The sequence below is a fragment of the Choloepus didactylus genome, chromosome 18 (genome assembly GCF_015220235.1).
Source record: "Choloepus didactylus isolate mChoDid1 chromosome 18, mChoDid1.pri, whole genome shotgun sequence".
In the NCBI taxonomy this organism is placed as follows: Eukaryota; Metazoa; Chordata; class Mammalia; order Pilosa; family Megalonychidae; genus Choloepus; species Choloepus didactylus.
Genome location: NC_051324.1, coordinates 57,429,900 through 57,455,404, shown reverse-complemented (window position 1 = coordinate 57,455,404; position 25,505 = coordinate 57,429,900). Strand labels below are relative to the sequence as shown.

At 34.8% G+C, this 25,505-nt stretch overlaps 2 protein-coding genes across 2 annotated transcripts in view; both read left to right on the top strand.

Moving 5' to 3' along the window:
• The window catches only part of TANC2 (tetratricopeptide repeat, ankyrin repeat and coiled-coil containing 2), a 553,793-nt gene that overhangs the window by 55,899 nt on the left and 472,389 nt on the right, over positions 1-25,505 (top strand). Inside the window, 1 exon segment of the mRNA XM_037807876.1 lies at positions 21,654-21,747. Coding sequence (XP_037663804.1) covers positions 21,681-21,747 — 67 coding nt within the window. The 5' untranslated portion in view covers positions 21,654-21,680.
• Positions 5,802-7,343, top strand: LOC119514794 (centrosomal protein of 70 kDa-like). Its single transcript, XM_037810518.1, is given in 2 exon segments — positions 5,802-6,451; positions 6,453-7,343. Coding segments are annotated over 2 exon segments (1,344 nt in total). The 5' UTR covers positions 5,802-5,998.

The following is a 25,505-nucleotide window of genomic DNA, read 5'->3' as shown; positions in this document are numbered from 1 at the left end:
GAGGAAAGGGATTTTGGGATATTGGTGAGAGATTGATTGAAACAACAGACCAAGGATTCTCATTTGGGGAAGGAAGGAACTAAAGACTAGAGGAGACTGATGCCTAGGATTTTAAGCCTCCATTGTTATCACCACATTTGTTGAAATTGTGTCCTAAAGTCTGAAAAAAAAAAGTTCTTCCTGAGCTTTCTTGTGTTGTTGCATGCCAGGTTATTGTTTATGTGCCCATCTTTCTGTCTAGTGATTTAGCTAGAAATCTTTAAGGTTGTATAGGTTGGTAGCAAGATTTAAGCTTTTTAAGATTTATGTTCTATGTATCTGTATTAGTTGCTTCGGGCTGCTGTAACAAATTACCAAAATTGGGTGGCTTCAATAACAGAAATCTAGTCTCGAACAGTTCAGGAGACCAGAAGTCTGAAATCAAGATGTAGGTAGGGTTGGTTCCTTCCAGAAGCTCTGAGGGAGAATCTGTGCCATGCCTCTCTCCTAGCTTCTGGTTGTTGCTGAAACAATCTTTGCTGTTCCTTTGCTTATAGCTGCATCACACACATCTCTGCCTCCATTGTTACATGACTCTCTTCATGTTTGTATACCCTTTCGTCTTTTTATAAGGACACTCATCACTGGATTTAGGGCCAACCCTAATTCACTATAACTTTTTCTTAACTCAGTGTCTTTCAGTATGACTGTTGAGCTGAGTGAGTTAAGTGATGGGGAATAACTTGTCCTAAGAAGAAGCACAGAATCATTTTAAACTGCTGCCAAAGAAAAAGACAGGTGTTTTCATTGAGAACTTTGTTCTTAAGTATAGAAGGATATGTATTAGTGCAGTAAACAGTTTTTAAATAACTATACAGTGCTGAAAGACAGCCAAGTGAATAGTGTGGCAGCTCTGCAGGCTTTTCGAGGCATTTGTGACATTGTTATGTGGTAATAATAACTAGAGGCTACCTGCATTTCTTGGCTTGTGGCTGTTACTCTGATCTGTGCTTCCATTATCACATCTCTTCTGACTCTCCAGCTTCCCTTTTCTGTCTTTTAAGGATGAGTATCATTGTATTGGACCCACTTCAATAAAATCCAAGATAATCTCCCTATTTTAAAAATCCTTAACTTAATCACATCTGCAGAGTCCTACTTGCCATGTAAGGTAACATGTTCACATATGCCATAGATTAGGACATGGACATCTTTGGGGGGCTTTTATTGACTGGTTGACTTTGTTCTTGATTTTCAAGATCATTTTGGTGATTCTGGGTTCCTTGCATTTCCATGTGAATTTTAGAATCAACTTGTCAACTTCTGCAAACCAACCAACCAAGCAACCAACAAACAAACAAACAAAAGCTGGGATTTTGAATATGTTGAATCAATAGATAAATTCAGGGAGTATTGCCATTTTAACAATATTAAGTTTTCCAATCCATGAACATGGAATGTCTTTCCATTTATTTAGGTCTTTAATTTCTTTCAGTAATGTTTTGTAATTTTCAGTGTGAGTCTTGCACTTCTTTTTATTTTTTCTTCTGCTCTTATATTTTTGAAGGAAGCTGCTGATTTTGGCTGCCAGTTTTCACTTAGCAGTGGTCACTTTCAAGATGCTTGTTCCTCATGGAGTCTGTAGAGAAACTCATTAAAAGACTGTCCCATTTCAAAATCATCCTCAAGTCTATCAGCAATGGACTGTTTTGTTTTTGTTAGTTTCGTTTCTTAAAATTACAAACCAAAATGAGAAGTCTAACTTCCTCTTCCAAGAACAGCTTTGTGACAGAGTTCCTGAGTGCCTACAGGACCCCCACTGTGTTCTGAATACAGTCTCTGCAGCTCCAGTCTGTCCTCTTTTCAGGAATAAAAGTACATTCAGTACATTCACTATCTGTACCCTCTGGAACTTGCACATGCTGATGAGTTCTTATAAGCCAACCCATCTCCAGCTCTCTTCCGGAACTGGTCACCTCTTGTAAAACCATTCTGTATAAGTTGTGCTTGAATTTTCTGATCTTGAGCGTTCAGGGTGGTTTTAATCCTCTTACTAATGTCCTTTATAAGAGGAAGAAATTCAGAGAAAGAGAGACACCGAAGCTGAGAGAGAAGGCCATGGAAGCTAGAAGCTGAAAGCAACGAAACCCAGAAGAGAAGGGAAAAGTCCAGGATCACTGGCAGCCAGTCTTGGGGAGAAAGCATCACCTGATGGTGCCTTGATTTGAACATTTTCTGGCCTCAGAGCTGTAAGCTTGTAAACTTATAAATTCTTATCGTTAAAAGCCAACCCATTTCTGGTATATTACTTTTGGCAGCCCAGCAAACTAAAGCAGGTATAATGTTCATGGTGGGTTTTTTGTGGATGCCCTTTATCTGATTGAGGACACTCCCTTCTATTTCTAGTTGGTTGAATGTTTTTATCATGGAAGGGTATTGGATTTTGTCAAATGCTTTTTTTTTGGTGTCTTTTGAGAGGATTCATTTTTGTGCTCTTTTTTATTATCAATAATTGTGTATTGTATAGAGTAATTTTCATATATTGAGCCAATCTTGCATTCCTGAGATTCACTCATTGTTCTTTTTTTTTTTCTTGCCATTTTATTGAGATATAGTCACATACCAAAAAGTCATCCAAAGTGTACAGTCAGTTGTTCATGGTATCATATAGTTCTGCATTCATCACCACAGTTAATTTTGAACATTTTCATTACTCCAAAAAAAAATAAAAATAAAAATAAGATTAAAAATAAAGATTAAAAAGAACACCCAAAACAACCCGTCTCCCCCATCACCCCCTATTATTCATTTACTTTTTTGTCCCCATTTTCCTACTCATCTGCCTATATACTGGATAAAAGGAGTGGGAGCCACAGGGTTTTCTACAGTTACATGGTCACACTGTATAAGCTATGTGGTTATGCACTCGTTTTCAAGAGACAAGGCTGCTGGGTTGCAGTTCAAGAGTGTTCTGCTTTGCTAATGCTGCTGGGATGCAAAAGACCAGAAATGGATTGGCTTTTATAAAAGGGGGTTTATTTGGTTACACAGTTGCAGTCTTAAGGCCATAAAATGTCCAAGGTAACATATCAACAATTGGGTACTTCACTGGAGGATGGCCAGTGGTGTCCAGAATAACTCTTGTTTAGCTGGGAAGGCACATGGCTGGTGTCTGCTCCAGAGTTCTGGTTTCAAAACGGCTTTCTCCCAGGATGTTCCTTTCTAGGCTGCAGCTCCTCTTCAAAATGTCACTCTCAGTAGCTTGTGGGGCATTTGTCCCCTCATAGCTTCTCAGGAGCAAAGGACTGCTTTCAAAGGCTGTCTCCAAAATGTCTCTGTAAGCTGCAGCTCCTCTCTCAGCACCTGTGTGTTCTTCAAAGTGTCCCTCTTGAGTGGAGCAAGCTCGCTGCTTCTGTCTGAGCTTATGTAGTGCTCCAGTAAACTAATCAAGGCCCATGCTGAATGGGCGGGGCCACACCTCCATGGAAATTATACAGTGAAAGATCTCGCCCACAGTTGAGGGATCACATCTCCACGGAAACATCCAGTCAAAAGTTTCCAACCCAATCAACACTGATACGTTTTCTGCCCACACAAGACTGCATCAAAGATAATGGCATTTTGGGGGACATAATAATCCAAACCAGCACAGTTTCAGGTATTTCTTTCTAGCTGTTTTAATAAGCTAAAAACTAAAAAGGGATAACGCATAAGAATAACCTCCAGAATGACCTCTTGACTCTGTTTGAAATCTCTCAGCCACTGAAACTTTACTTTGTTTCATTTTTCTTTCCCCATTTGGTCAAGCAGGCTTTCTTAATCCCACAATGCTAGATCCGAACTCATGGCTGGAAGTCATTTCCCATGTCACCAGGGAGGCTTAACACTCCTGGGATTCATGTCCCATGTAGGCAGGAAGGCAGCATGTCCTAGTTGGCTTAGAGAGGTCACATCTGAGCAACAAAAGAGGTTCTCTGGAGGTAACTCTTAGGCACAGTTATAAGTAGGTTTAGCTTCTCCTTTGGAGTAACAGGCTTCATAAGGGCAAGTCCCAAGATGGAGGGCTCGGCCTTCTAAATTGGTAGTCTCCGATGTTTACAGGAATATGAGGAATTCCCCAAGTGGGTAAATTTAACATTTCCACATTTTTCCCAAGTTTCTCAGGGGGGCTTTTTAAATACTTCTTTATCCTCTGCCCAGATTACTCTGGGATGTGTTGGGACTTCAAACTAACCTGTATAAACCAACCAGATTTCACTCCCTATTCAAGTTTCCATGTAATTATGGTGTTTGAATAAACTGACCATACAAGTTAAATTATATAGTGTGCTACAGAAAATAAAGATTTTCCATCAGATAAACATCTCTACCTTTGGCTCACATAGAATTTGAAGTTTTAGAATACAGTTAATATCATCCTCTACCATTTAGTCTGATTTACGTTAGTCCTAACCAAGGCCATTTTGTTCATATCTCTAATTGAAGTCTGATCTGTTTTTCAGCTTTTTTGGCATTTGCTGTATGGGGTAATGCTGACATTCATAGCTACTGAACTCTGGCTCTGAGTCTCAGGTGTCACAAAGATACCTGAAGTTACAGGGACCGACTAGGTTTTACATAAGAGCTCAGCATCTCAGAATCTGGAAATAATCATTACAACTCATGAATAGAGGTAACTGCTATAAGAGCTTACCACCCAGGAACCATTAAAGTAAGCCTTCCCTGATAATCTGTGCTCTCAGATTCAATTCACAGAGTTTGCCCATTATAGCTAGTCTATATTAGTGAGACATTATGATGACTGTCTTTTCATTTCTGGCTTATTTCACACAACATGCTGTCCTCAAGGTCCATTTACGTGGTAGTTGTGTACCTCACAACTTTATTTCTTCTTGCAACCACTCAATATTCCATTGTATGTATACCCCACAGTTCACCATTCCATTCATCAGTCGATGTACCCTTAGGCCACCTCCATCCATTGTGAATCATGAATACTACCGCCATAAACACCAGTGTGCAAATGTCCATACATGTCCCTGCTCTCAGTTCTTCCAAGTATATACTCAGTAATGGGGCTGCTGGACCATATGGCAACCCATACTTAGGTTCCTATGCAACCACCCCTCTGCTCTCCGAATGAGCTGCACCATTATACTTCCCCACGAGGAGTGATGAGGTACACCCCTCTCTCCACTTTTTCTCCAGTTCTTATACCCCTCTGCTTATTTTTTAAACATTCAATCCTAGGTAAACAATCAGTGGTTCCTGGTATAAGCACATAGTTATGCATTTATCACCACAATCTATATGTGGACTCTTCCATTTCTTATATCTCTCTTCTTCAATTCAGCATCTGTGGGGTCCTTCTCCCATTCATGTCCTCCTCCAGAGTTCTGAACAAGTTCAGGGTTTTCCCCCTTTTCTGCTGAATATCTGGGGAGAAGTTTTTGGCAGCTGTTTACATTGCCATGTTGATGACGTTACTTCACTCACTGATTCTTGAATTTGAGAAAATTCATCAAGGATGTGGCCATTTGAGATTGCCCTTATGTGATGAATTTCACCTTCATCATTAGAGTTTGGAGTGCTGCCATCCTGTCTCTTTACATTGATCTTCTGAACTAATAAGTGTGAAATGTCTTCTGGCAGTATTCTGCTCTTTCACATTTTTGATGGAAAATGAACATTACTGTGTTCTCAGCTGTATTCAATGAAAACCTAAAAAAGAAAAGACTGCAAAGCTGGTGTTTCCAGACTGTAATGTCTTCTTAAAAGGTGATACAGTGGTGGGAGGCGGCGGCGGCTGAGGAAGATGATGATCAAGTGTCAAACCTGAAACTCGTTGGGTAATCATTTCATCAAGATCAACTTGAATGAGCAGGTGAATAGTTTTTGTAAGAGGAATCTGCTATGACTGAGTTCTACAAGAGCATGTAACAAGAGAACTTTTCCTAGTCCTGGGTTCATGGAAGATTTTCCTGAGAAAGGAAATTTGAGCTGAGATTTGAAAGCCAGGATGTGTAGAGCAACTCAAACTTTTTTCTTGCCAACTTCTACTTCTTTTGATTCTACAAAAGAAACTATGTCTCCAGCAGCCCCTAAAGCCCAGGAGTCCAGTGAATCGTCAGACAGACTCATGACCAGTAAACAGCAGGAAGAAGCAGAATGGGAAAGCATAAATGTGCTGTTGATGACACATGGCTTAAAACCTTTGTCCCTAGTCAAAAGAACAGATCTAAAAGATCTCGTCATTTTTGACAAACAGTCATCACAAAGAATGAGACAAAATTTGAAAACATTGGTGGAAGATACAGCACGTCAACAGAACATGATACGGGAACTCATAGAAACTAATCAGCGGCTTAAAAATGAACTTCAGCTAGAACAAAGCCGAGCAGCAGATCAGGAACAACAAGCTAATGACTTGGAACAAATTATGGAGAGTGTAAGATCCAAAATTGGTGAATTGGGAGGATGAATCCCTAAATAGGGTTTGCCAACAACAGAATAAAATAAAAGATCTTCAAAAGGAGCATAAAGCTTTACAGGCAAAATGCCAGCATTACAAGAAAAGACGAATGGAGCAACAAGATACTATTGCTTCTTTGCAAAAGTATGTCTATACAAAAGAAGAAGAAGAACGCATTGTCACTCAAAACAGAGTGTTTGCCTGTCTCTGCAAAAGAGTTCCTCATACCATCTTGGATAGACAGTTGCTTTGCTTGATTGATTATTATGAAACTAAAATTAGAAAATTTTATAAGCAAAGGCAATATAAAGAAGATGAAAGTCAGTCAGAAGAAGAAAACAACTATAGAAGTCTGGATGCCTCACCAAGTTATAAAGGCCTTCTCATATCATTACAGAATCAACTTGAGGAATCAAAATCCAAGATTGATAAACTTTTAAGTGAAAAGCTGAACCTCCAAAAAGATTTGGAAACCAGGCCCACACAGCATGAATTAAGACTTTATAAACAACAGGTGAAGAAACTGGAGAACGCCCTTAAGAAAAACATCAAATTACAGGAGTTTATCAGCCCAAAAAAGGCTGAGGACACAGAGAAAAAAGATGAGCCCAGCAAAGATACTCAGTCACAGGCCCTAATCGACCAGAGATACTTTCAGGTCAATTGTTTTTATCTTCTGGAAAGCCCCTTTTCGGAAAGGGGTCCCTCCTGGCAACACCCAATACAGGCAGCCATTTTATTTTACTTAATCCTAAGCCTACCCTATCTCTTGCCTCACCCATACTTCTGCAAAGCAGTGTGGCAAGAAGTTGTGCTCTGTTTCATTATTCTTTTTGCTCCACCTTCTCTGCTAGTCCTCTGCTACTTCTGGCTTCTCCAGAGTTCTCAGTGAGGGGTGGGTGTTGGGTCAGATTGGAGAGGGAGGGCAGAATCTTTCTTGACTGGTGCTGGTATAATCTAGCACTGGTGCCCTTTGTTTAGCTATTTTCCAAATACTGATTCTGTTTTCTCTCTTTCATAGAGACAGGGGGAGAAGGAGAGGGAAAGAGAGAGCGAGAGAGAGAGGGAGGGATAGGGAGAAGGAGGGAGAGAAGGAGGGAGAGAGGGAGAGGAAGAGGGGGACAGGGAGGGAGGGAGAGAGAGAGAGATAGAGTTTGTGTGTGTGTGTGTGTGTGTGTGTGTGTATTACTCCCCACCAACTAGGGCCTTGGCAATCTGCCATTCTTTTATGTGCATTGCAATTCCCGACTGACCTCAGAATCCCTCCTCTCCTCCTGTCTTAGGCCTTTACTCCCCTAGGGTCTCCCAAGGCCATAGGCTCTTCTTTCTTGGGAAAAGCAAAACTTGAGTCTCTTTCAGAGTCTACACTTGGCTATGTGGTGCATCCTTACATTACCAAAATGTAAAACGGCAAGTTTCTCTTATTGCTTCCTCTTCTCTGCTCTATTACATCTCTATCTTTATGTACGTATCAGTGTTTTGCTGTGTAACAAACCATCCTAAAATGTAGTGGTTTAAAATAAAAACCTTTTCTTTTTATTGTACATAAAAAAAAAAGAAAAAAGATGATACAATACTTTAAGCAAAGCAATAAGAAAAGTGAAGATTGATGTAATGGTGATAATCCTTACATGTTGTTACATTTTTTCTATCGTCTGTCTTCTATAGTGAACATGCATTGCATTATAATAAAGCATTTTTTTCAAGACCTTATCCAAATCCCATTATCTCGTCTAACTAGTTCATGTTCTTTCCTGAGCACAGCACCTTGCAGGGGCTCAGATGATGTTGGCAAATGTCGTTGGGTTGGAGTGGCCAGACTGGGGACATAGTGATCATATCTCATAGGATAAATGATCCAGAATCTGGGATGGATTGAAACTTACCCAATTGTAAATCGATCTAGATAGACTACCTGTGGTAAGATATTTGATTTAGATGAAATTTAGAAGTTAGACAGTTTAAGCTAAGGGGAAGAGGGCTGGGGTAAGGTACTGAGGTGAAGACTTTGGGTTAGCTAGCGCCCAGTATTAACCACTAGATGGAACTACTGCTCAGGACAGTTTAGGTGCTGTCCAAAAGAACTTCAAATGTGTGGAAAAAGGGAAGGCAACATATGACCTCTGTTTATAAGTTTTATTTAAATGGGGATTCAAATTTTAAGGAATACTCTATTACATACAAAGCTGGCTTTCATGGAGCCCATCATCAAGTTCTCCCCTCAGCTGGCATTCGGTACTAATTGTCCACATCTCTTCCTGTGCCTCCAATCTTGAATGAGGTTGCATAATTTGAAGCTCTTCAGTGCAGTCCAAAATTTTTATGTTGGGAAAAATTATTGGAGATTATCTGTTGTCAGGGCTCAGGTAATTTTGTTTAATCCAAAATGTTTTCTGGATATACCTTGCAGAGAGAAGTTCTGAGTCTGAGTGAATATTTTACTGTGATTATAGATTGTAGTAGATAGTCTGGACTCCCTTGTTCCTTTTCATACTTGTATTTTCCATCTTCAAATTAATTGTTAAGTGCTTCCAAAGTTACTTCATGGAATAAATCTGAGATGTCTATCAGTCTACCTCAGTCAACATTTAGTGGACACCATTCTTGATAATATCTTGGTCCTTCAACGTGCTTTTCATAGATGGAAAAATGTGCAATTTCCAGGTAGTGGGCAAATGATTCTTCCTTCTTTTATTGGATTGGTCCTATCTTTGTTCAGTATCTTCTTTCTTTTAAAGATAGACTTTCTTATTTCATCTTAAATTTGACTTGTATCCAGTATTCTCATGGATTCTCACAAATATATTGGTTATGTACTTCTCCCAGTACAGCTAAATACATGTTATTATTTTTTTTTTGAAGTCTTCCCTTCTTTCCTGTTTTCTCTCTTTATTCCTTCTCCTGGAGGTTATTCATTATTCCATTTTTTTTGGAGACTCTCATGCTTTCAACAAATATTTACTAAATGCTTTTTGTGGTTCAGCTTCTATGCTAGATCTTCAGTGGTGACCTGGCTTTTACAGTTTAGTGAGATAAGCACATATTATTTAAACAATATTTGACTATATAGTCATTGATTAAATTCTTCTCCTATGTTTTCTTTTCTTATGATATATGCTACCTTTTAAATAGTTTCAAAATATGCATTTTAAAAATCATGGCTATGTATATAACTGTTCCACATTCTTTTCTTTACAACCATGTAGTATAAAATATACCACTTTATCCCAACATTTTCATCACTTCTGCATCATTAACCACTGCGTTGTTTCCTGTAATGTTTAAAAATTTGTTTGAAATATTTAGTAATGTGTGTGTGCTTTGTTCCCCTACAGAAGTTTTTTTGAAGGAAAGCTCTAGGTTGATAAAAGCTAGAAAATGTGTAGCATTTATTTTAAAGACATATAGCTTACATTTTGTAGTATACCAATAGGTTTGTATTCAAGAAGGTGATATATAAATTAATATTATTAAAAGAGATTTTGTTGATTGCCTGTGGAAAGGAAAGATGCTACTTAAAACATCATTTGAATGAGTATGCATTCTTGTTTTTTTAATGAATTAGAGTTCTACATATGTCTTAGTTTATTAATTTTTCTTTTAATTTTCTTTCTATTTGTAACATTTTCTTCAAACCAAAAAATTTAACATTTTAATGATCCTATTTATTTATTAGTCATACTTATAATCACAAGAAACTTGTTCCTAGAATTAGAAAACAGGCAAAAAAATAAGAAAAACATAATGCACCACAAAGCCAAAAATGAAAGTAAAAAATAAATGTATGTGTATATACACACAATAAAATATTACTTAGCTGAAAAAAGGAATGAAGTTGTGATATATGTGACACATTGATGAACTTTGAAGACATCATGTTGGATGAAATAAGCCAGACATAAAAGGACAAATCTTTTATGATCTCACTGATATGAAATAATTTGAATAAGCAAACTTATAGAGTTGAGTCAGAATTTAGAATATAGGGAATATATGTTACTAGGGGTGGGAGTAGGGAATAGGGAGTTAAGGCTTCAATGGTAAAGAGTTTGTATTTGGGTCAGTGGAAAAGTTTTGGTAATCCATGGTGGTGATGGTAGCATAACATTATGACCGTAATTAACAGCACTGAATTGTATATTTGAATGTGGTAAAAGGGGAAATTTTAGGTTGTATATATGTTACTAGAATAAAAATTTTATTAAAATCCATGGAACTGCACAACACAAACAGTAAACCCTATGTTAAGCCATGGACAATTATAAATTAGTAGTACAATTATAAAAATGTGCTTTCATCAGTTGTAATAAATGTACCACACCAATGCAAAGTGTTAATAATAAGGTGGTATATGGGAATCCTGTATTTTATGCATGATTGTTCTGTAAAGGCACAACTTATAACTTCTCTAATTAAAAAACAAAAACAAACCAGCCCAAGTAGGTAAAATTATGAGCCAGTCACACTCAGGAAAATAGATGTTACATTCCAGAATGAAATATCTGCAAACCAAATCCAATGTTTAGAAAAAAAGTACATCACAATATTTATTTTAAACCAGATGTGGGATGTATTTCAATATGACATGTTTCATCATGTTATGAGATTAAAGATAAAATAGTATGATCATCTCCATAGTGGCAAAGTATTTGACAAACTTCAACTTATGTTTAAAACTCTGCAAAGAAAGAACTGAAGGAAATTTCCTCAAGATGATAAAAGATACCTATTATAGATCTATCATAAACATACTTTATCCCTTTAAAGTTAAGAACAACACAAGAATATTTACTATCATCACTTTTATTTAATATGGTACTGGAGGTTCTAGACAAGTAAGAGAGACAAGAAAAATGATTTTACCTTAAAAGCCTTGGAAAGGAAGAAACAAAACTGTCACTATTTAAAGCAAAATTATCTGTATAGAAAACTCAAGGAAATCTACAGGTAAATAATTACAGCTAAGAATTCAGTAAAGTTGCGATATCTATGCACAAAAACCAACTGCATTCTCATTCAGCAGCAAGGAGTAGTTCAAAATTGTGATTTAAAAATAGATACTGTTTACAAGTAGTGACAAAAATTATTTGATGCCAAAGGAAAAAAAATCCAACAAGAGAGATGCAAGGCCTTTATGCGGAAAATTATGAAGTCCAATTGGGAGATATTAAGAAGGCTTAAATAAAGTTCTACCATTCTCAGAGAATGCAAGATTCAATATGTTAATAATATCAGTTCTCCCCTAGTTGATCTCAATTTAGTTCAATCTTAATCACATTCCTAAAGGCTATTTCTTGGATCACAACAATAGTATCCTAAAATACATATAAAAGAATACAGATCTGAAAATGACATACAATTTTGGAAAAGATAGAAAGGTAGGGATTGATTTGCCCAACTAGATATCAAAATGTTTTAATAATGCTGTAGTAGTTGATTCCGACAGTTCCTGCCGGTTCAATATTTGTTCTGGTAGAGGGACTGAATCCTGGAGCTTCCTACTCCACCATCTTCCTGCAATCCTCATGTAAAGATTTTAATGAGTGGGGATACTGTACTTCCTTTTTTGATCAACAAATATGCAGGAGGGTTGAACAATGAAAATGAAAATTGATTATCCACTAATAAAAGAGGGAAAAGAAGAAATTGAGAGAAGACATTTGAATCTCAGGCTTGGAAAATCATTAAGAATAGTCACTGCTTTTCCTGAATGGTTTAGACCAGGTGTCACCAATATAAAAGGTTAGAGGCCATGCAGATAACATAATGCTTACATTAGTTAAGAACAAGATAATTAGAAATGAGTAGGAGCCTGTGAATGGCTTTTACAATATTCGCTTGCCCGGAATTTATCTCATGTTTTCTTCTTGAGGGCAGTTAACACTTTCAAATTTGTATATAATTTTTTGAAAAGATAGAATGTAATTTAGCCATATATTGGTGTCATAAATCCATAGATAAACTGCTTTTTCCCTACTTAGTTAACAATTATGTGGAGTGTTAGTATTAATATTTTATTACAATAAATTTTCTATTGATATGTTGGCTTGAATAAAAATGCCATTTTATAAAATTGTAACTATGAAGTGGTTATTTAGCTTTAACTAAAATATTATGTTTCATTTCAGTCATTTAAAATAAAATTTTAGGACTATAGAAGAAAAAACATCTGTACACTTCAAAAAGTGATTATATAATTAATTTGTTCCATCCACCATCATTTTTTTCTTAAATTAATCTTAGCATGTTTTCTTGGTTTATTTAAAGATAGAAGGTTTTTATTCTTTTTGGCTCAGTAAATTTTAAATATTTTCCTGTTTTGTTCTTCCTAATAGTCTTTTTTTCTTTTTGAAACTTTGAAGAACTAGGCATAAATATTAGGAAGGTCTGACTTAGGCAGAAGTTTGTAGTGTGACTAAAATGTTCTTGCTTTTCCTTCAGGTAGAATTTAAACTATGCCTAGAATTTTCATGCTTTTCCTTGACTTTCCCTTGTGCACACTTACCTCAGGTATGACCAGTGTTGTAATTAATTATTAACATTTTTTTGCCAATTGAAACTTACTTATACTGTGTCTCCTGAACTCTTTACTAAGTTAATAATCTGATGAATCAAGTCTTTGATCATTATTCTTTCATTTATTTACTCAAGAACTGTTGAGAGCCTACAATGAGCTAGGCACTCAGGATAGAAAGTGAAAAATACCAGGTTTCTCCACAAGGGATTTGGTGTGGACAGTGATATACAGAAAAATTATTATAATAGATTAATTCAATAAATATTTACTTAGTGCCTGTTGTTTACCATGCATTATTCTCAAGTTATGGGGTTGCAGCAGTATATTAAACAGACAAATTTCATGCCCTCACAGAGCTTATATTCTGATATGGGAACTGACAGTAAACAAACAAGTATATAGCACATCAGGTAGTGATATGTATTTGAAGAAAAATTAAGCACGGGAAGACGTGAGTGAGGACTTTGAAGCATAAATTATATTACAAAAATGTACCCCCTTTGAGTTAAGGGAGCTGGTCTTTTGTACCCCTGTATTAATCATCACTGGTGGAGGGCCTCCCCAGAATAGAAGTGGAGGTGAGAGTTGAAATTTTCTGGGCAATGTGACTCCAGTTAGCCAAGGGCAGTTCTCTGAAGTGGGGAGCAGCTCTGAGCCATGAATAGCTGGGGGATGGGTGCACTGGTCCTGTAAATAGGAATCTGGGTGGGGCACCATAGTGTCTGTTACTAAAGCATGGTATTTTTTTTTTTTTCCTCCAATGAGTTGTCATAATTTTTCTTGATGTATTAAAAGACTAATGCCAACCTATAATAACAGTACTTGTTTTTCTAACTCACTAGATTATTAAGGTGAACTGAGTTTAATGTTTGTGAGAGTACTACAAAAGATAACAAACATTATACATATTTTAAAAAACAGGAGCCACATGGAATAATACTTTTGAGATGATTTTATTATGACTGTTTGCTTTGGATCTCTAGTTTTAGAAATTTCTTAGTTTCAGTTAATGTTTTTAATGGATTTATTAAGCATTTCTTCTTATTTAGGAGTAAGCACTGAGGAAGAGGACAAGGAGCGTGGGTTCAAATACTGCCTTTAGCATTTATAAACTGTGATTATAGGCATGTTATTTAACTTTTCTTTACCTTACTTAGCTCCCTCCTCTTTAAAATGTAGCTATAATACCACCTATCTTAAGAGTTTTTAAAAATGAGGCCTAAATGAGATCATATAGTGGAATATTTTCTTCATTTGTATACATACACAAAGGATCTGTATGTAAGAAAAATAACTTAGTTTTTTTCCCTTCTAAGAATATTCAAATTGATGAATTACAAGATTTAACTATTTAAATTTTATGGTGTATTTTAAAACATGGAGTATATTTCATATGTATCCTTATGTAATAATATTTTCATATATTTCTTTATGTATAATGCATAATATTTCACAAGCCTTTGCTTTCAAATGTTAGTGAAATACTTATCAAACTTAGAATTTCTACTTGTTGGGTAGTCTCATAAAGTAAGATTAGGGGGAAAAACTGATCAACCCTCAAAATGAATAAGAGGAATATTTCATAAGTGATGAAATAGACATTTTAGGATTTCTCACCATGCTTATCTTCATTGATACAAAGAGTAAGCTATTTTTTGGTGTTTTCCTTTTGTCTTTGTTTTATATTTTATCTTGTGACCTTGCTAAATTCACTTATAAAATCTAATAGTTTATAAATTCTTTGATTTTCTAAGTAAATAATTAGTATTGGTTATGAAAATGGCTTTTTTATTTCTTACTTCCCAATACTCATAATTTCGATTTTCAATAATAGAAATAGACGAGATAATTCTTGTCTTATTGTATTGGCTAAAACCTCCAGGATAATGTTGAGTATAAGTGGTGATGGTATCCTTGTCACAATCTTCATTTCAGGGGGAACATTTTTAAGAATTCACCATTATGTATGACGTCTGCTATAGGCTTTTTTGTGAATACATTTTTGTAATATTAAGGATGTTCTCTTCTCCTTTGTAGGTTTTAAAAAAAATAATGAATGTTAAATTTTAGCAATTACTTTTGCTACATCTTTTAAGATTTTTCTTGTTTCCGATTAATATGGTAAATTGTTGATTTTCATATGTTAAATAATTTTTGCATTTTTGGATTAAACCCCCATTTGGTCCTGATATATTATCCTTTCTACATAATGGTATAGTCAATTTGCCAATGTTTTGTTTAGGGTTTTTGTATCTGTGTTCAAAAGAATGATCTGTATTATTTCTTTCTTGTAACAACCTCATTGACTTTTATTATCAAGCTTATGCTGGCTTTAGAAAAGAAGTTGTGAAATGTTTCCTATTTTTTTATTCTCTGGAACAATTTTTGTAATGCTTGATATTATTTTTTCCTTAAAAGCTGTACTTAGAGTTTTATTTTTGGGAGTATGTTTTTACCTAATGTTTTATTGTAAATTTTCAAACATATAAACATTTTAAAGACATTTATAGTTAACACATATATACCCACTTAAAGTCTACTGTTAACATTTTGTTTAATTATTTTATCACATATCTGGATTCATATCCCTTTATCCATCCATCAATCCATCTTCTTTTTTGATGCATTTCAGTAAATTGCAGATATCAGTATGCTTTCTCTTGAATATTTAAGCATGAATATCATTAATTAGAGTTCAATATTTGTTTCCTTTCTTCTTTTGAGGTAAAATTTACTTACAATGTGAGCATAAATCTTAGGTAAATTTTTGCTCAGTTTTGATAGATACATATACCTAAAATGCAGAACATTACCATCACCCTGGAAAGTTCCCTTATGCCCTATCTCAGTCAATTCCCGTTCCTACCACTAAGAAGCAACCATTATTCTCATTTTTTCCACCATAAATTATTTTTGTCTGTACTTGAATTTGATATAAGTTGAATAATAAAACACATATACTTTTGTGTTCTGTATTGCTGAGCAGTATTCCATCGTATGAATATCCCACAGTTTGTTTATCCGTTTTTCTGTTGATGGACATCTGGGCTGTTTCTAGTTTTTGCCTGTTATAAATAAAGCTGCTATAAACATTGTTTTAATAGTCTTTTTGTGGACATGTGTTAATTCCTCATGGGTAAATAGAAGTGGAGTTTCTAGATCATAAGCTAGAGGTATATTTGGTTTGATAAGAAACTGTCAGATTTTTCTCCAAATTGATTTTACCATTTTATACTCTCAAAACAATGCAAGAGAATTTCAGTTGCTCTCCATCCTGGGCAATATTTGGTCTTGTCAGTCTTTTTAAATTTAGCACTTTTGGTGTTCTGTAGTGGTAGCTCATTGTAATTTTTATTTCAGAGCAATTTTAATAACATATATTGACCATTCACATGTTCTTTTTTGAAAATCTTCAGATCTTTTACCTTTTTAAAATTTTGATTGTTCATATCTTTATTATTGAGTTGTAGGTGTTCTTTACATTTTCTGGATATTGTTCCTGTATTGGAGCTATATTTTGTGAATTTTTCCCAGTCTTTGGCTTGCCTATTCATTGTCTTCTGGTGAGCAGTTGGTTTTTGAATTTTAATAGGCTAATACATCAGTTTTTTCTTTTATGATTATTAATTTGTGTTCCAAGAATCCTTTGCCTACCTCTAAATTATGAAGATATATTCTCCTGTGTTTTCTTCTAGAAACTTTATGATTTTAGCCTTTCTGTGCTATTTGATTTGTTTTTAATTTTGTGTATAGCATGAGATACAGGTAAAGGTAAAGTTTTTAAAAAGTGGGTATTCATTTATCCCAGCACTATTTGTTGAAAGACATTAATGTTTTTGCTGAAAATCAAATAACATGTAAGTGTAGGTCTATTTCTAGGCTAGTTATTCTGTTCCATTGATCTACCTGTTGATACTTAGGCCCACCATGCTTTATGATTATTGGAGCATTACAGTAAATCTTGAATTCAGATAGTATAAGTGCTCCACCTTTTTTTTTTAGTTTCCAAGATTGCTTTGAATATTCTTGGTTCTTTACCATATTGCCATGTGCATTTTAGAAACAGCATCTTAACTTTTGCGAAAAAACAAAAAGTCTTCTGGAATTTGATTGAGATTTGTATTGTCTCGTTTTAGTTCCTGGCTGCTAAAACAAATAACCGTACAATGTGTTGGCTTAACAGCAGGAATTTATTGGCTCACAGTTTCAGAAGCTAGAAGGCTTGCTTCCTCCTGGGGTCAGTATCTTCTGGCTGGCTGGCAATCTTTGGGGTTCCTTGGCTTTCCTGTCACATAGCAGTGTACATGGTGGTGTCTTCTCCTTTCTCTTTCAGATTCGATTGACTTTCAGCTCTGGCTGCTTCCCTGTGGTTTCTGCTGTCTGTGTCCAGTTACCTTTACTTATAAGGACTTCAGCCACATTCGGTTAAAGCCTGTCATCATTCAGTTTGGGCACACCTTCAAAGGTAGTCTTTACAGATAGGTTTACACCAAGCAGAATGTCCAAGATTAAGAACATGTTTTTCTGGGGGACACAATGTAGTCTTCAGTGTCTCTTTAGAACAATTTGGGGGTAATTGACATTATTGAGCCTTCCAATCTGTGAATATGGTATTTAGCCACATATTTAGGTTTTTAATTTTTCTATGCAACTGTTTCCTAGGCTGCTTAGACAAATACCATGAAATGGTTCGGCTTAAACAATGGGAATTTATTTGCTCATGGTTTTGAGGCTTGGAAAATGTCCAAATCAAGGCATCATCAAGTTGATAACTTTCTTCCCAAGACTCTGGCATTCTGGAGGCTGGCTGCTGGTAACCGTTGGTCCATAGCTTGTCACATGGAAAGGCACACTGTGGTGTCTTATGATCTTGTTCTCTTCTGGGTTCCGTTTCAACTTCTTGCTTCCTGTGGCTTTCTCTTTCTCTGTCTGAATTTCATTCTCTCATAAAGTGCTCCAGTATTAGGATTATGACTCGTCCTGACTGAGGTGAGACACACCTTAACTAAAGTAACTTCATCAAAAGGTCGTACTTACAATGGCTTCATACCCACAGGAGTGGATTAAATTTAAGAACGTTTCTCTAGGGTACATACAGCTTCAAATCACCACAGCAACCCTTTGTAGTTTTCAGTGTAGATGCCTTTTGTTAAGAATGTTTGTGTATGTTCATGAGGCAATTGGTCTGTAATTTTCTTTTCTTGTAATGTCTGAAAGTTTTTGGGATTAAGATCATACTGGCTTCATAAAATGTGTTGGGAAGTATTCCTTCTTCTATTTAATTAAAAATTTTTTTTGTAAGATTGGTGTTATTTGTTCCTTAAATGTTTGATAGAATTCACCAGTGAGTTTATGGAATAAATTGCCTTACAAGTATTGCTTTAGTTGCATCCTGTAAGTTTTTTTATGTCATATTTTCATTATCATTCATTGGAAAACATTTTCTAAATTCCATTGTGGTTTATTTATTTTTCTTGACTAATGGGTTATTTAGAAGTACATCACTTAATTTTTAAGCAAGAGGATTTTTTTCCCTAGATGAAAAGAAAAGTTATTTACTTCTAGCTTAATTGCACTGTAGCCAGGGAATATACTCTGAAAGATTTCAGTCCTTTCACATTTGTTGAGATTTGCTTTATGAACCAGTATATGGTCTTTATTTTCTATATACTTTGTGTAGGCATTTAGGAAAGCATACTTTATATATTTGTTAAGTCCAGTTGGTTAGTCACATAGTTCAAATCTTCTGTATCCTTACTGATTTTTTCTGCTGCTTGATCTTGTAGCTATTGACAAAAGATGTGTTAGTCTCTCATGTGTTTATGGATTTGTCTGTATCACCTTTTTGTCTTATACACTTTTGCTTTATGTTCTTGAAGTTTTGTTTTGGGTCCCTTAAGATTTAGAATTGTGATATCTTCCTGATGATATGACTTTATAAAGAAATGTCCCTTTTTATCTTTCTTAATGCTTATTGCCTTCAGTCTCCTTTGATATTGGTATAGTCATATGAGCTTCCTTTTAGTTGGTCTTTGTATGGTATGTATTTTCATCCTTTTTCATTCAGTCTTTCTGTGTTCATATCTTAGAATTGTGCCTTTTGTAAGCACCATATGGTTGGATTTTGGGTTTTTTTTTTTACTCTAGTCTGACAATATTAGTCTTTCAGCGAAATATTTAGTATAATAACTGATAAAATTTAAGTTTAAATCTGCCATCTTACTATTTGTTTTATATCTTACCCACATGTACCATGCCACTTTTTCTCTCATTTCTCATCTGTCATCATTTGTTTTAATCAAACATTTCTGATTATTCCTTTTCTCCCTTCAGTTAACTTTTAATGGTCATCATAGAGATTAAAATATAAATTCTTGAGTTTTTACAGTCTTACATATTTTGTTGCTTCCTAGACAGTCCAGATATCTTAGAAACTTTAATTCTGTTTATCTCATTTTGACTTGTTTTCTATTTTCATGCATTTGAGGAATGCATCTATTTTAAACTTTACAAGATAAAAACATTATTTTTACAGTCATTATTCATTTATATTTACCAATATATTACCCTTTCTACAACTCTTCCTTTTTTCATTTCTATTTTTTTTTCTGGTATCGTTTAGCTTCTGAATCCCTTTGAGTTTCTTTTAGTGATGGGCTCAGTTTTTCTTTTTCTGAAATCACTTTTTTTTAATTTTCATTTTTCAAAGATACATTTTTTTTCCTGGGAATATATTTCTTAGTTGGTGCCTACCAAGAGTTAACCAAACTGCAAAGTTGAGAGCGAACTATCAAATTTAGAGGGCCCTCAATCCTTCACAAGGCTGTTCTCACTTCTGTACTAACTACAAGTTTGGGGTTCCCAGACCACTCTTAGGTTCAATAATTTGCTAGAAGGACTCACAGAACTCACTAAAAGTGATTGCATTCATGTTTGCAGTTTATTGCAGGGAAAGATACAGATTAAAATAATCTCAGGGCAGATGCCCATAGAAAGAAGTTCAAGTGGGTTCTAAGTGCAGAAGTTCCATGTAGAGCTTCTGGTGTCCTCTCCTCATGGAGAGTAATTACTCTCCCAGCATTTAGGTATAGCAATACACGTGGAATATTGCCAACCAGGGTAGATTGCCTGAGCCTTAGAGTTCACAGCTTTTGTTGCGGCTCCATTACATGGGAATGACTATCAATGTGGATGATAGCAGATTCCAGGTTGACTGATACTGCATGACCCAAAGTGTCTACCCTAAATTAAATGCTTGGTCTTTCTGGTGTGGCCAGCCCCACACTAAGACTATCAAGTATGACTATTCCCCAATCCTGCTGTTAAAACTGTCCAGTATGGCCTTAAGTCTCCAGGCAAACAAAGATACTCGTATCAGGCATAACATTCCAGGAGCCCAGATGTTTTTTCCCAGAAGCCAAGGGTCTTTGGACAAGACCACATTCTTCACTATACAACACATGTTGCCTTTCAGAATTTTTAAGAATTCATTCTGTTTTCTTGTGGCATTCATCATTTCTGTTGAAAGTCATTTGCCAGTCTATTGATTGTTGTTTCTTTAAAGGTATCCCCTACCCAACCTCCCCTCCCTTGCTGGCTGTTTTAAACATTTTCTTTTTCTTTGGTTTTCAGCAGTTTGGCTGTGGTTTGCCTTCTGGTTTTCTTTTTATTCATTCTGCTTGTGTTTTCCAGGTTTTTTGAAGATATGACTCTATGTCTTTCTTTAATGTTGGGAAATTCTTGATTGTTATCTCTTAAAATATTACTTCTTTCTCATTTTCTCCTCTTTTCTGGGATTTCAGTTGTATGTAAGAAGTTTTCACTGGGTTCCATGTGCTGCTATACTCTTTTCTGTATTTTTCAAACTAGCACTCTGTGCTTTGTTTTGCATGTTTTTTTATTGACCTCTGTTCAAGTTCAGTTTTGCTGTGTTCAATCTACTGGAGACATCAAATTCTGACAACACTTTTGGGAAGTTTTATTATGAAGGAGGGCAAAGATATAGGAACAGTAATTGGATGTGTGGGAGAAAAGGGAGGGGCTTTGTTTGCTTTTGGTCAGAACATACTAAAGCATGTTTATGATATGATTGGAATGATTAAGTAGAAGAAATTAAAATTTTGATAGGGAAAATAAAGGAGGTGATTTTTGGATAAAAGTCGTTAAAGTGAGAAGGGATGCAATCTGAAACACAGTTGGGAATGTTTTCCTTTGATAGGAGTGGGACATAGAGGATAGGTGTTGATTAAATTTTATATAAGTAGTCTTGTGAAATGGAATGCTGGCTTGACCAATGGAAAATCTGCAGCTGCTATAAGTTTATATAGTATAAACTGTTTGTGTATCTGTGTGTGCACATGTGTATATGTCATATGGGAAAGTTGTCCAAGAAATGGAGAGTTAAAGTAAAGTGTAGACTGTATTTATAGCTACCTAATTATGTTTTCTATTTCTGGGTACACTTAGTGCTATCCACCTTTATTTCTTTAGGCTCCTTTAGTATTACAGTATGCTTTTAAGGAACTATTTAAATGTTAAATAGTTATTTTTATACAGTTAAAATTTTTGTGGTATGTATTTAAACATAGTTAATTCCTTATAGTGTATTTCAGATTCACTCTTAATGGTATTTTGAATAGAAAACCAAGTTTCTTTTAACATACTTTCCCACATTTTCTTTTACAGTTTTGGTAGTACTAGAATAGCACAACCATGTTTCGGAATAGTCTCAAGATGCTTCTTACTGGTGGGAAATCAAGTCGTAAAAACAGGTCAAGTGGTAAGTGATTATGCTATATTTATTCTGTGTAATATTTTAGAAATGGAAGTTCCTTTAGTGATCTGAATTAATGTTATGACAATTTATGTTTCTTTATTAATAGATTTATTTAATTTATAGGAAAATTTTTTCTTTCTTGTAAGCTGACATACTCTTTAATAGGTAGGAAGACTTAGAACACTTATCAGGAATAGTCAAGTAAAGGAGGAGTTTGTGAAGGAAATATTTTTTTCAAATATATGAGAGATTAATGAATCTGGTGCATCTATGTGTTAAAAACTTTCTAGACCTAAATTTAATTTTTAGGAGTGAACATGTGAATTATTATAATCCATTTACTCTTTGGCAAATGAAATGGTAAAAATAGGAACTGTTCCCAAAATTTTGTACAGAATGTGGAGTATAAATTGGAGATTCTTACACCCATTGAAATAAAGTTTATGAGGATACCATTTTTTAAAGAACAAGGGGATAATTCTTAGGCTTTTAAAGTAAAAAACAAAACAAAACTGTACATATACTTTTTTAGGGAGAAATATTAAAAGATAGGGACCAAAATGTTTTCTGTTAATGGGTGGTAGGCTTTTATCATATTCTTTAGAATCTTTTCAATTTTCTAATATTTCTGAATTTGCAAGTTTACATTGGTAGAGTATTCATTATCATTCACTTCACAGTCTTTTTGATTTCCCGTTGTGAGCTCTTCTTAACCATATGTGTTTAAAAGTGTACCTGTCAATTTCCAAACAATTGATGATTTTCTGGTTAGCGTCATTGTACTGTTATCAGAGAACCTGTTCTGTATTATTTATTCCTTTGATATTCATTGAGTTTTGCTTTACAGCTCAACAAATAGTCAATTTTGGTAAATGTTCTTGGTGCATCTGGAAAGAATGTGTATTCTGTAGTTATTGAGTGCAGTCTAAGTCAGTTCTTTAAATGATGTTGCTCAGATATTTTGTATCTTTCTTTTTAAATATTTTATCAAGAGAGGTGTGATTAAAATCTCTCACTATGATTCTGGATTTATCTCTACTTCCTGGCAGTTTTTGCTTTATATATTTTGAATCTTTCTTATTAGCTGTGTACACATTTAGAATTGTTGGACCTTTGTTGTGAATTGGCTATTATACCATATATGAAATGTCCCTCTTGATCTCTTATAATAGCTTTTTTTTTTTAATAGTTGACCTTATCTAGTATTAGTGTGGCTAATTAGTACAGTTTTATTTTGATGAGTGTTTGCAAGATATGACTTGTTCCATCCTTTTACTTTCAGCATTTCCATATTCTTATATGGTTAACAGCATATAATTGCATTTTCTTATTTAAATTCATTCCAAGAATTGTTGTGTCTTTATGGGGTACTTTGGCTCATTTACATTAATGTATTTGATATATTTGGTTTAAATTTAACATATTACTGTGTACTTTCTATTTGTCCTGTCAGTTACATGCTTCTTTCTTTCTCCTTTCTTGCTTTTTGAATGATCAAAGCATTTTTAATTATTTCATATATCCCCCTTGGGGGATAACTTGGAAATTTTATTCTCTTTTACAATAGTTTCCTAATGACTAAAACATCAGTCATTACCTTATGAAAGTTTGATATTAATTAGTACTTTTACCATCTTCATGGACAATTCAGGAGCCTAAGATTAACTTTACCTCTCCCAACTTCTGAGTGTTTTTGCATGTATTTTAGTTCTATAAGTATTTTAAATTGTAAAATACTATCACTGTTGTTTTATATAGTCCCAGTTATTTACATTTGATCTTTTCATTTTTTTCTGTATCTCTGACTATGTAGCTGGAATCATCTTTCCTTTTGTCTGAATAACAGCTTTTAGAATTTCCTTTAGTGGGGAACTTCTTGTGGAAAATTCACTTTTTCATCTGAAAATGTCTTTATTTTTGAATGATATTTTTGCTGGGAATAGAATTCTAGGTTAGCAATTATTTTCTTTCAGTACTTTTGAGATATCTGGCTTCTTCCATTACTTCTGTTGAGAAATCAGCTCTTAGTCTAATTGCTGCTTCTTTAAAGGTTCTCTCCCCTCCCTCTTTTTTTCATTTTCTTTTCAGTTTTCTAGATTTATACTGATGTGCCTAGGAGTGGATTTCTTTTTCCTTTCTCTTCTATTTATGTTTTTATTTGTCCTTGTAGAGTTTCTTGTAACTTGATGCCTTTAATCAGTTTTGAAAGGCTGTTAGCCATCATCTCTTCAATTTTTTATTCTTCTCCCATTCTCCCTTCTTTCTATCTAGGAATCTGTTTATGCAGATAATAGACTACATGTATATCATCTGTGTCTCTTACATTCTCATTCTATCCTTTCTATTCTTTTGTCTCTTCATGTTTTATTCTAGGTGTTATCTTTTGACCTATCTTACAGTTCAGAAATTCTCTCTTCACTGGTATATAATCTGCTCTAAACTGTATTCAGTTGTTAGTTTGTTTTTGTATTTTTCAGTTACAGAGTTTCCATTTGCTTCTTTAATTTTTTTTTTAAATAATTTTAAGCCTAGTGAAAGGCTGCAAGAACAGTAAAAACAAAAAAGCTCCATATATCTGTTAACATTGATTCACCACTTACTAACTTGTTGCATTTACTTTACCTTCCACTCTCTATATATACACACACACTCTTTCTGGCCTTTTCTCTCACTTGGTGTTTTTTTTAGTCATTTGAGAATAACATGCCCCTTTAATCCTAAATTCTTCAAAGTGTATTTCTTAAAAACAAGCAGATTCTCTTACATAACCATAGTACAGGTTATCAACTTCAGGCAATTTAACATTGATAAATACTTTTATCTAACCTACCTTTATAGAATTTTCCCCTCTCCTTTCCAGGGTCCAATCCAAGATAAGGTGTTGCATTACTTGTCATGTCTTTTTTTTTTTTTTTTTTTTTTTTTTACAAAGCAGAAAAGCCTTTATAAAGAAATGATTAAATAAAGGCACATGGAAACATACACATACACACATGGAAGGAATTCATTTTGAAGAATAACTTTGAGTTTCTTTACCTAAATTTACCTAATCTTATTCTGTGTGCTCCTGAGGGAGACAGTGAATGAAGATTTGCCACACAATAGCAGAAAGATAATCATACCTAGTATACACCATCCAGGAGAGATTGTTATGTGTCTTTTCACAATATTTTTCAAAGACAACACATTAAAACTTCCTCTTAGCATTCCTTCCATTATTTTATTGTTTTGATCATTAGAAAGTCATTCTTCATGTGATTTGAAATAAAACCTTCCTCTTTCTAATGCACGCTGACCAAAACTCGGGAAAGATTTGGCTCTGTTCTGGATGTATGTTTTGCCTGATCTGACAAATTGCAATACAAAGTTTATACTTACTCCTCAGATATGTAATGGGAGACCTTGAGATGAATCTGAAGGAGAAAGTTGGAGAGACTTGAATTTTTCTATCCTCCCCCACCCCTGCCCCAAGAGAGATAAAACTGCCCAGAAGAGAGAAGAGCTGGAGGCCTGTCAGTATGACAGGAGGTTTTGGGCCAAGTTACAGAAATAATCATGGGGCTTTTAAGAAACAAGAATTTCAGACATTATTTTTCAGGTGTCTGTATTTCTCCGAAGTATATTCCCTCTATCTTCCAAAAACTTTGACAAAATCACCTACTCTCAAAAGCTTGGATGAAAGTATGTGCATAAGATTTTCTTTAATGTAATTTTTCTGAGATATATTCACACATCGTAGAATCCATCCAAAGTGTACAATC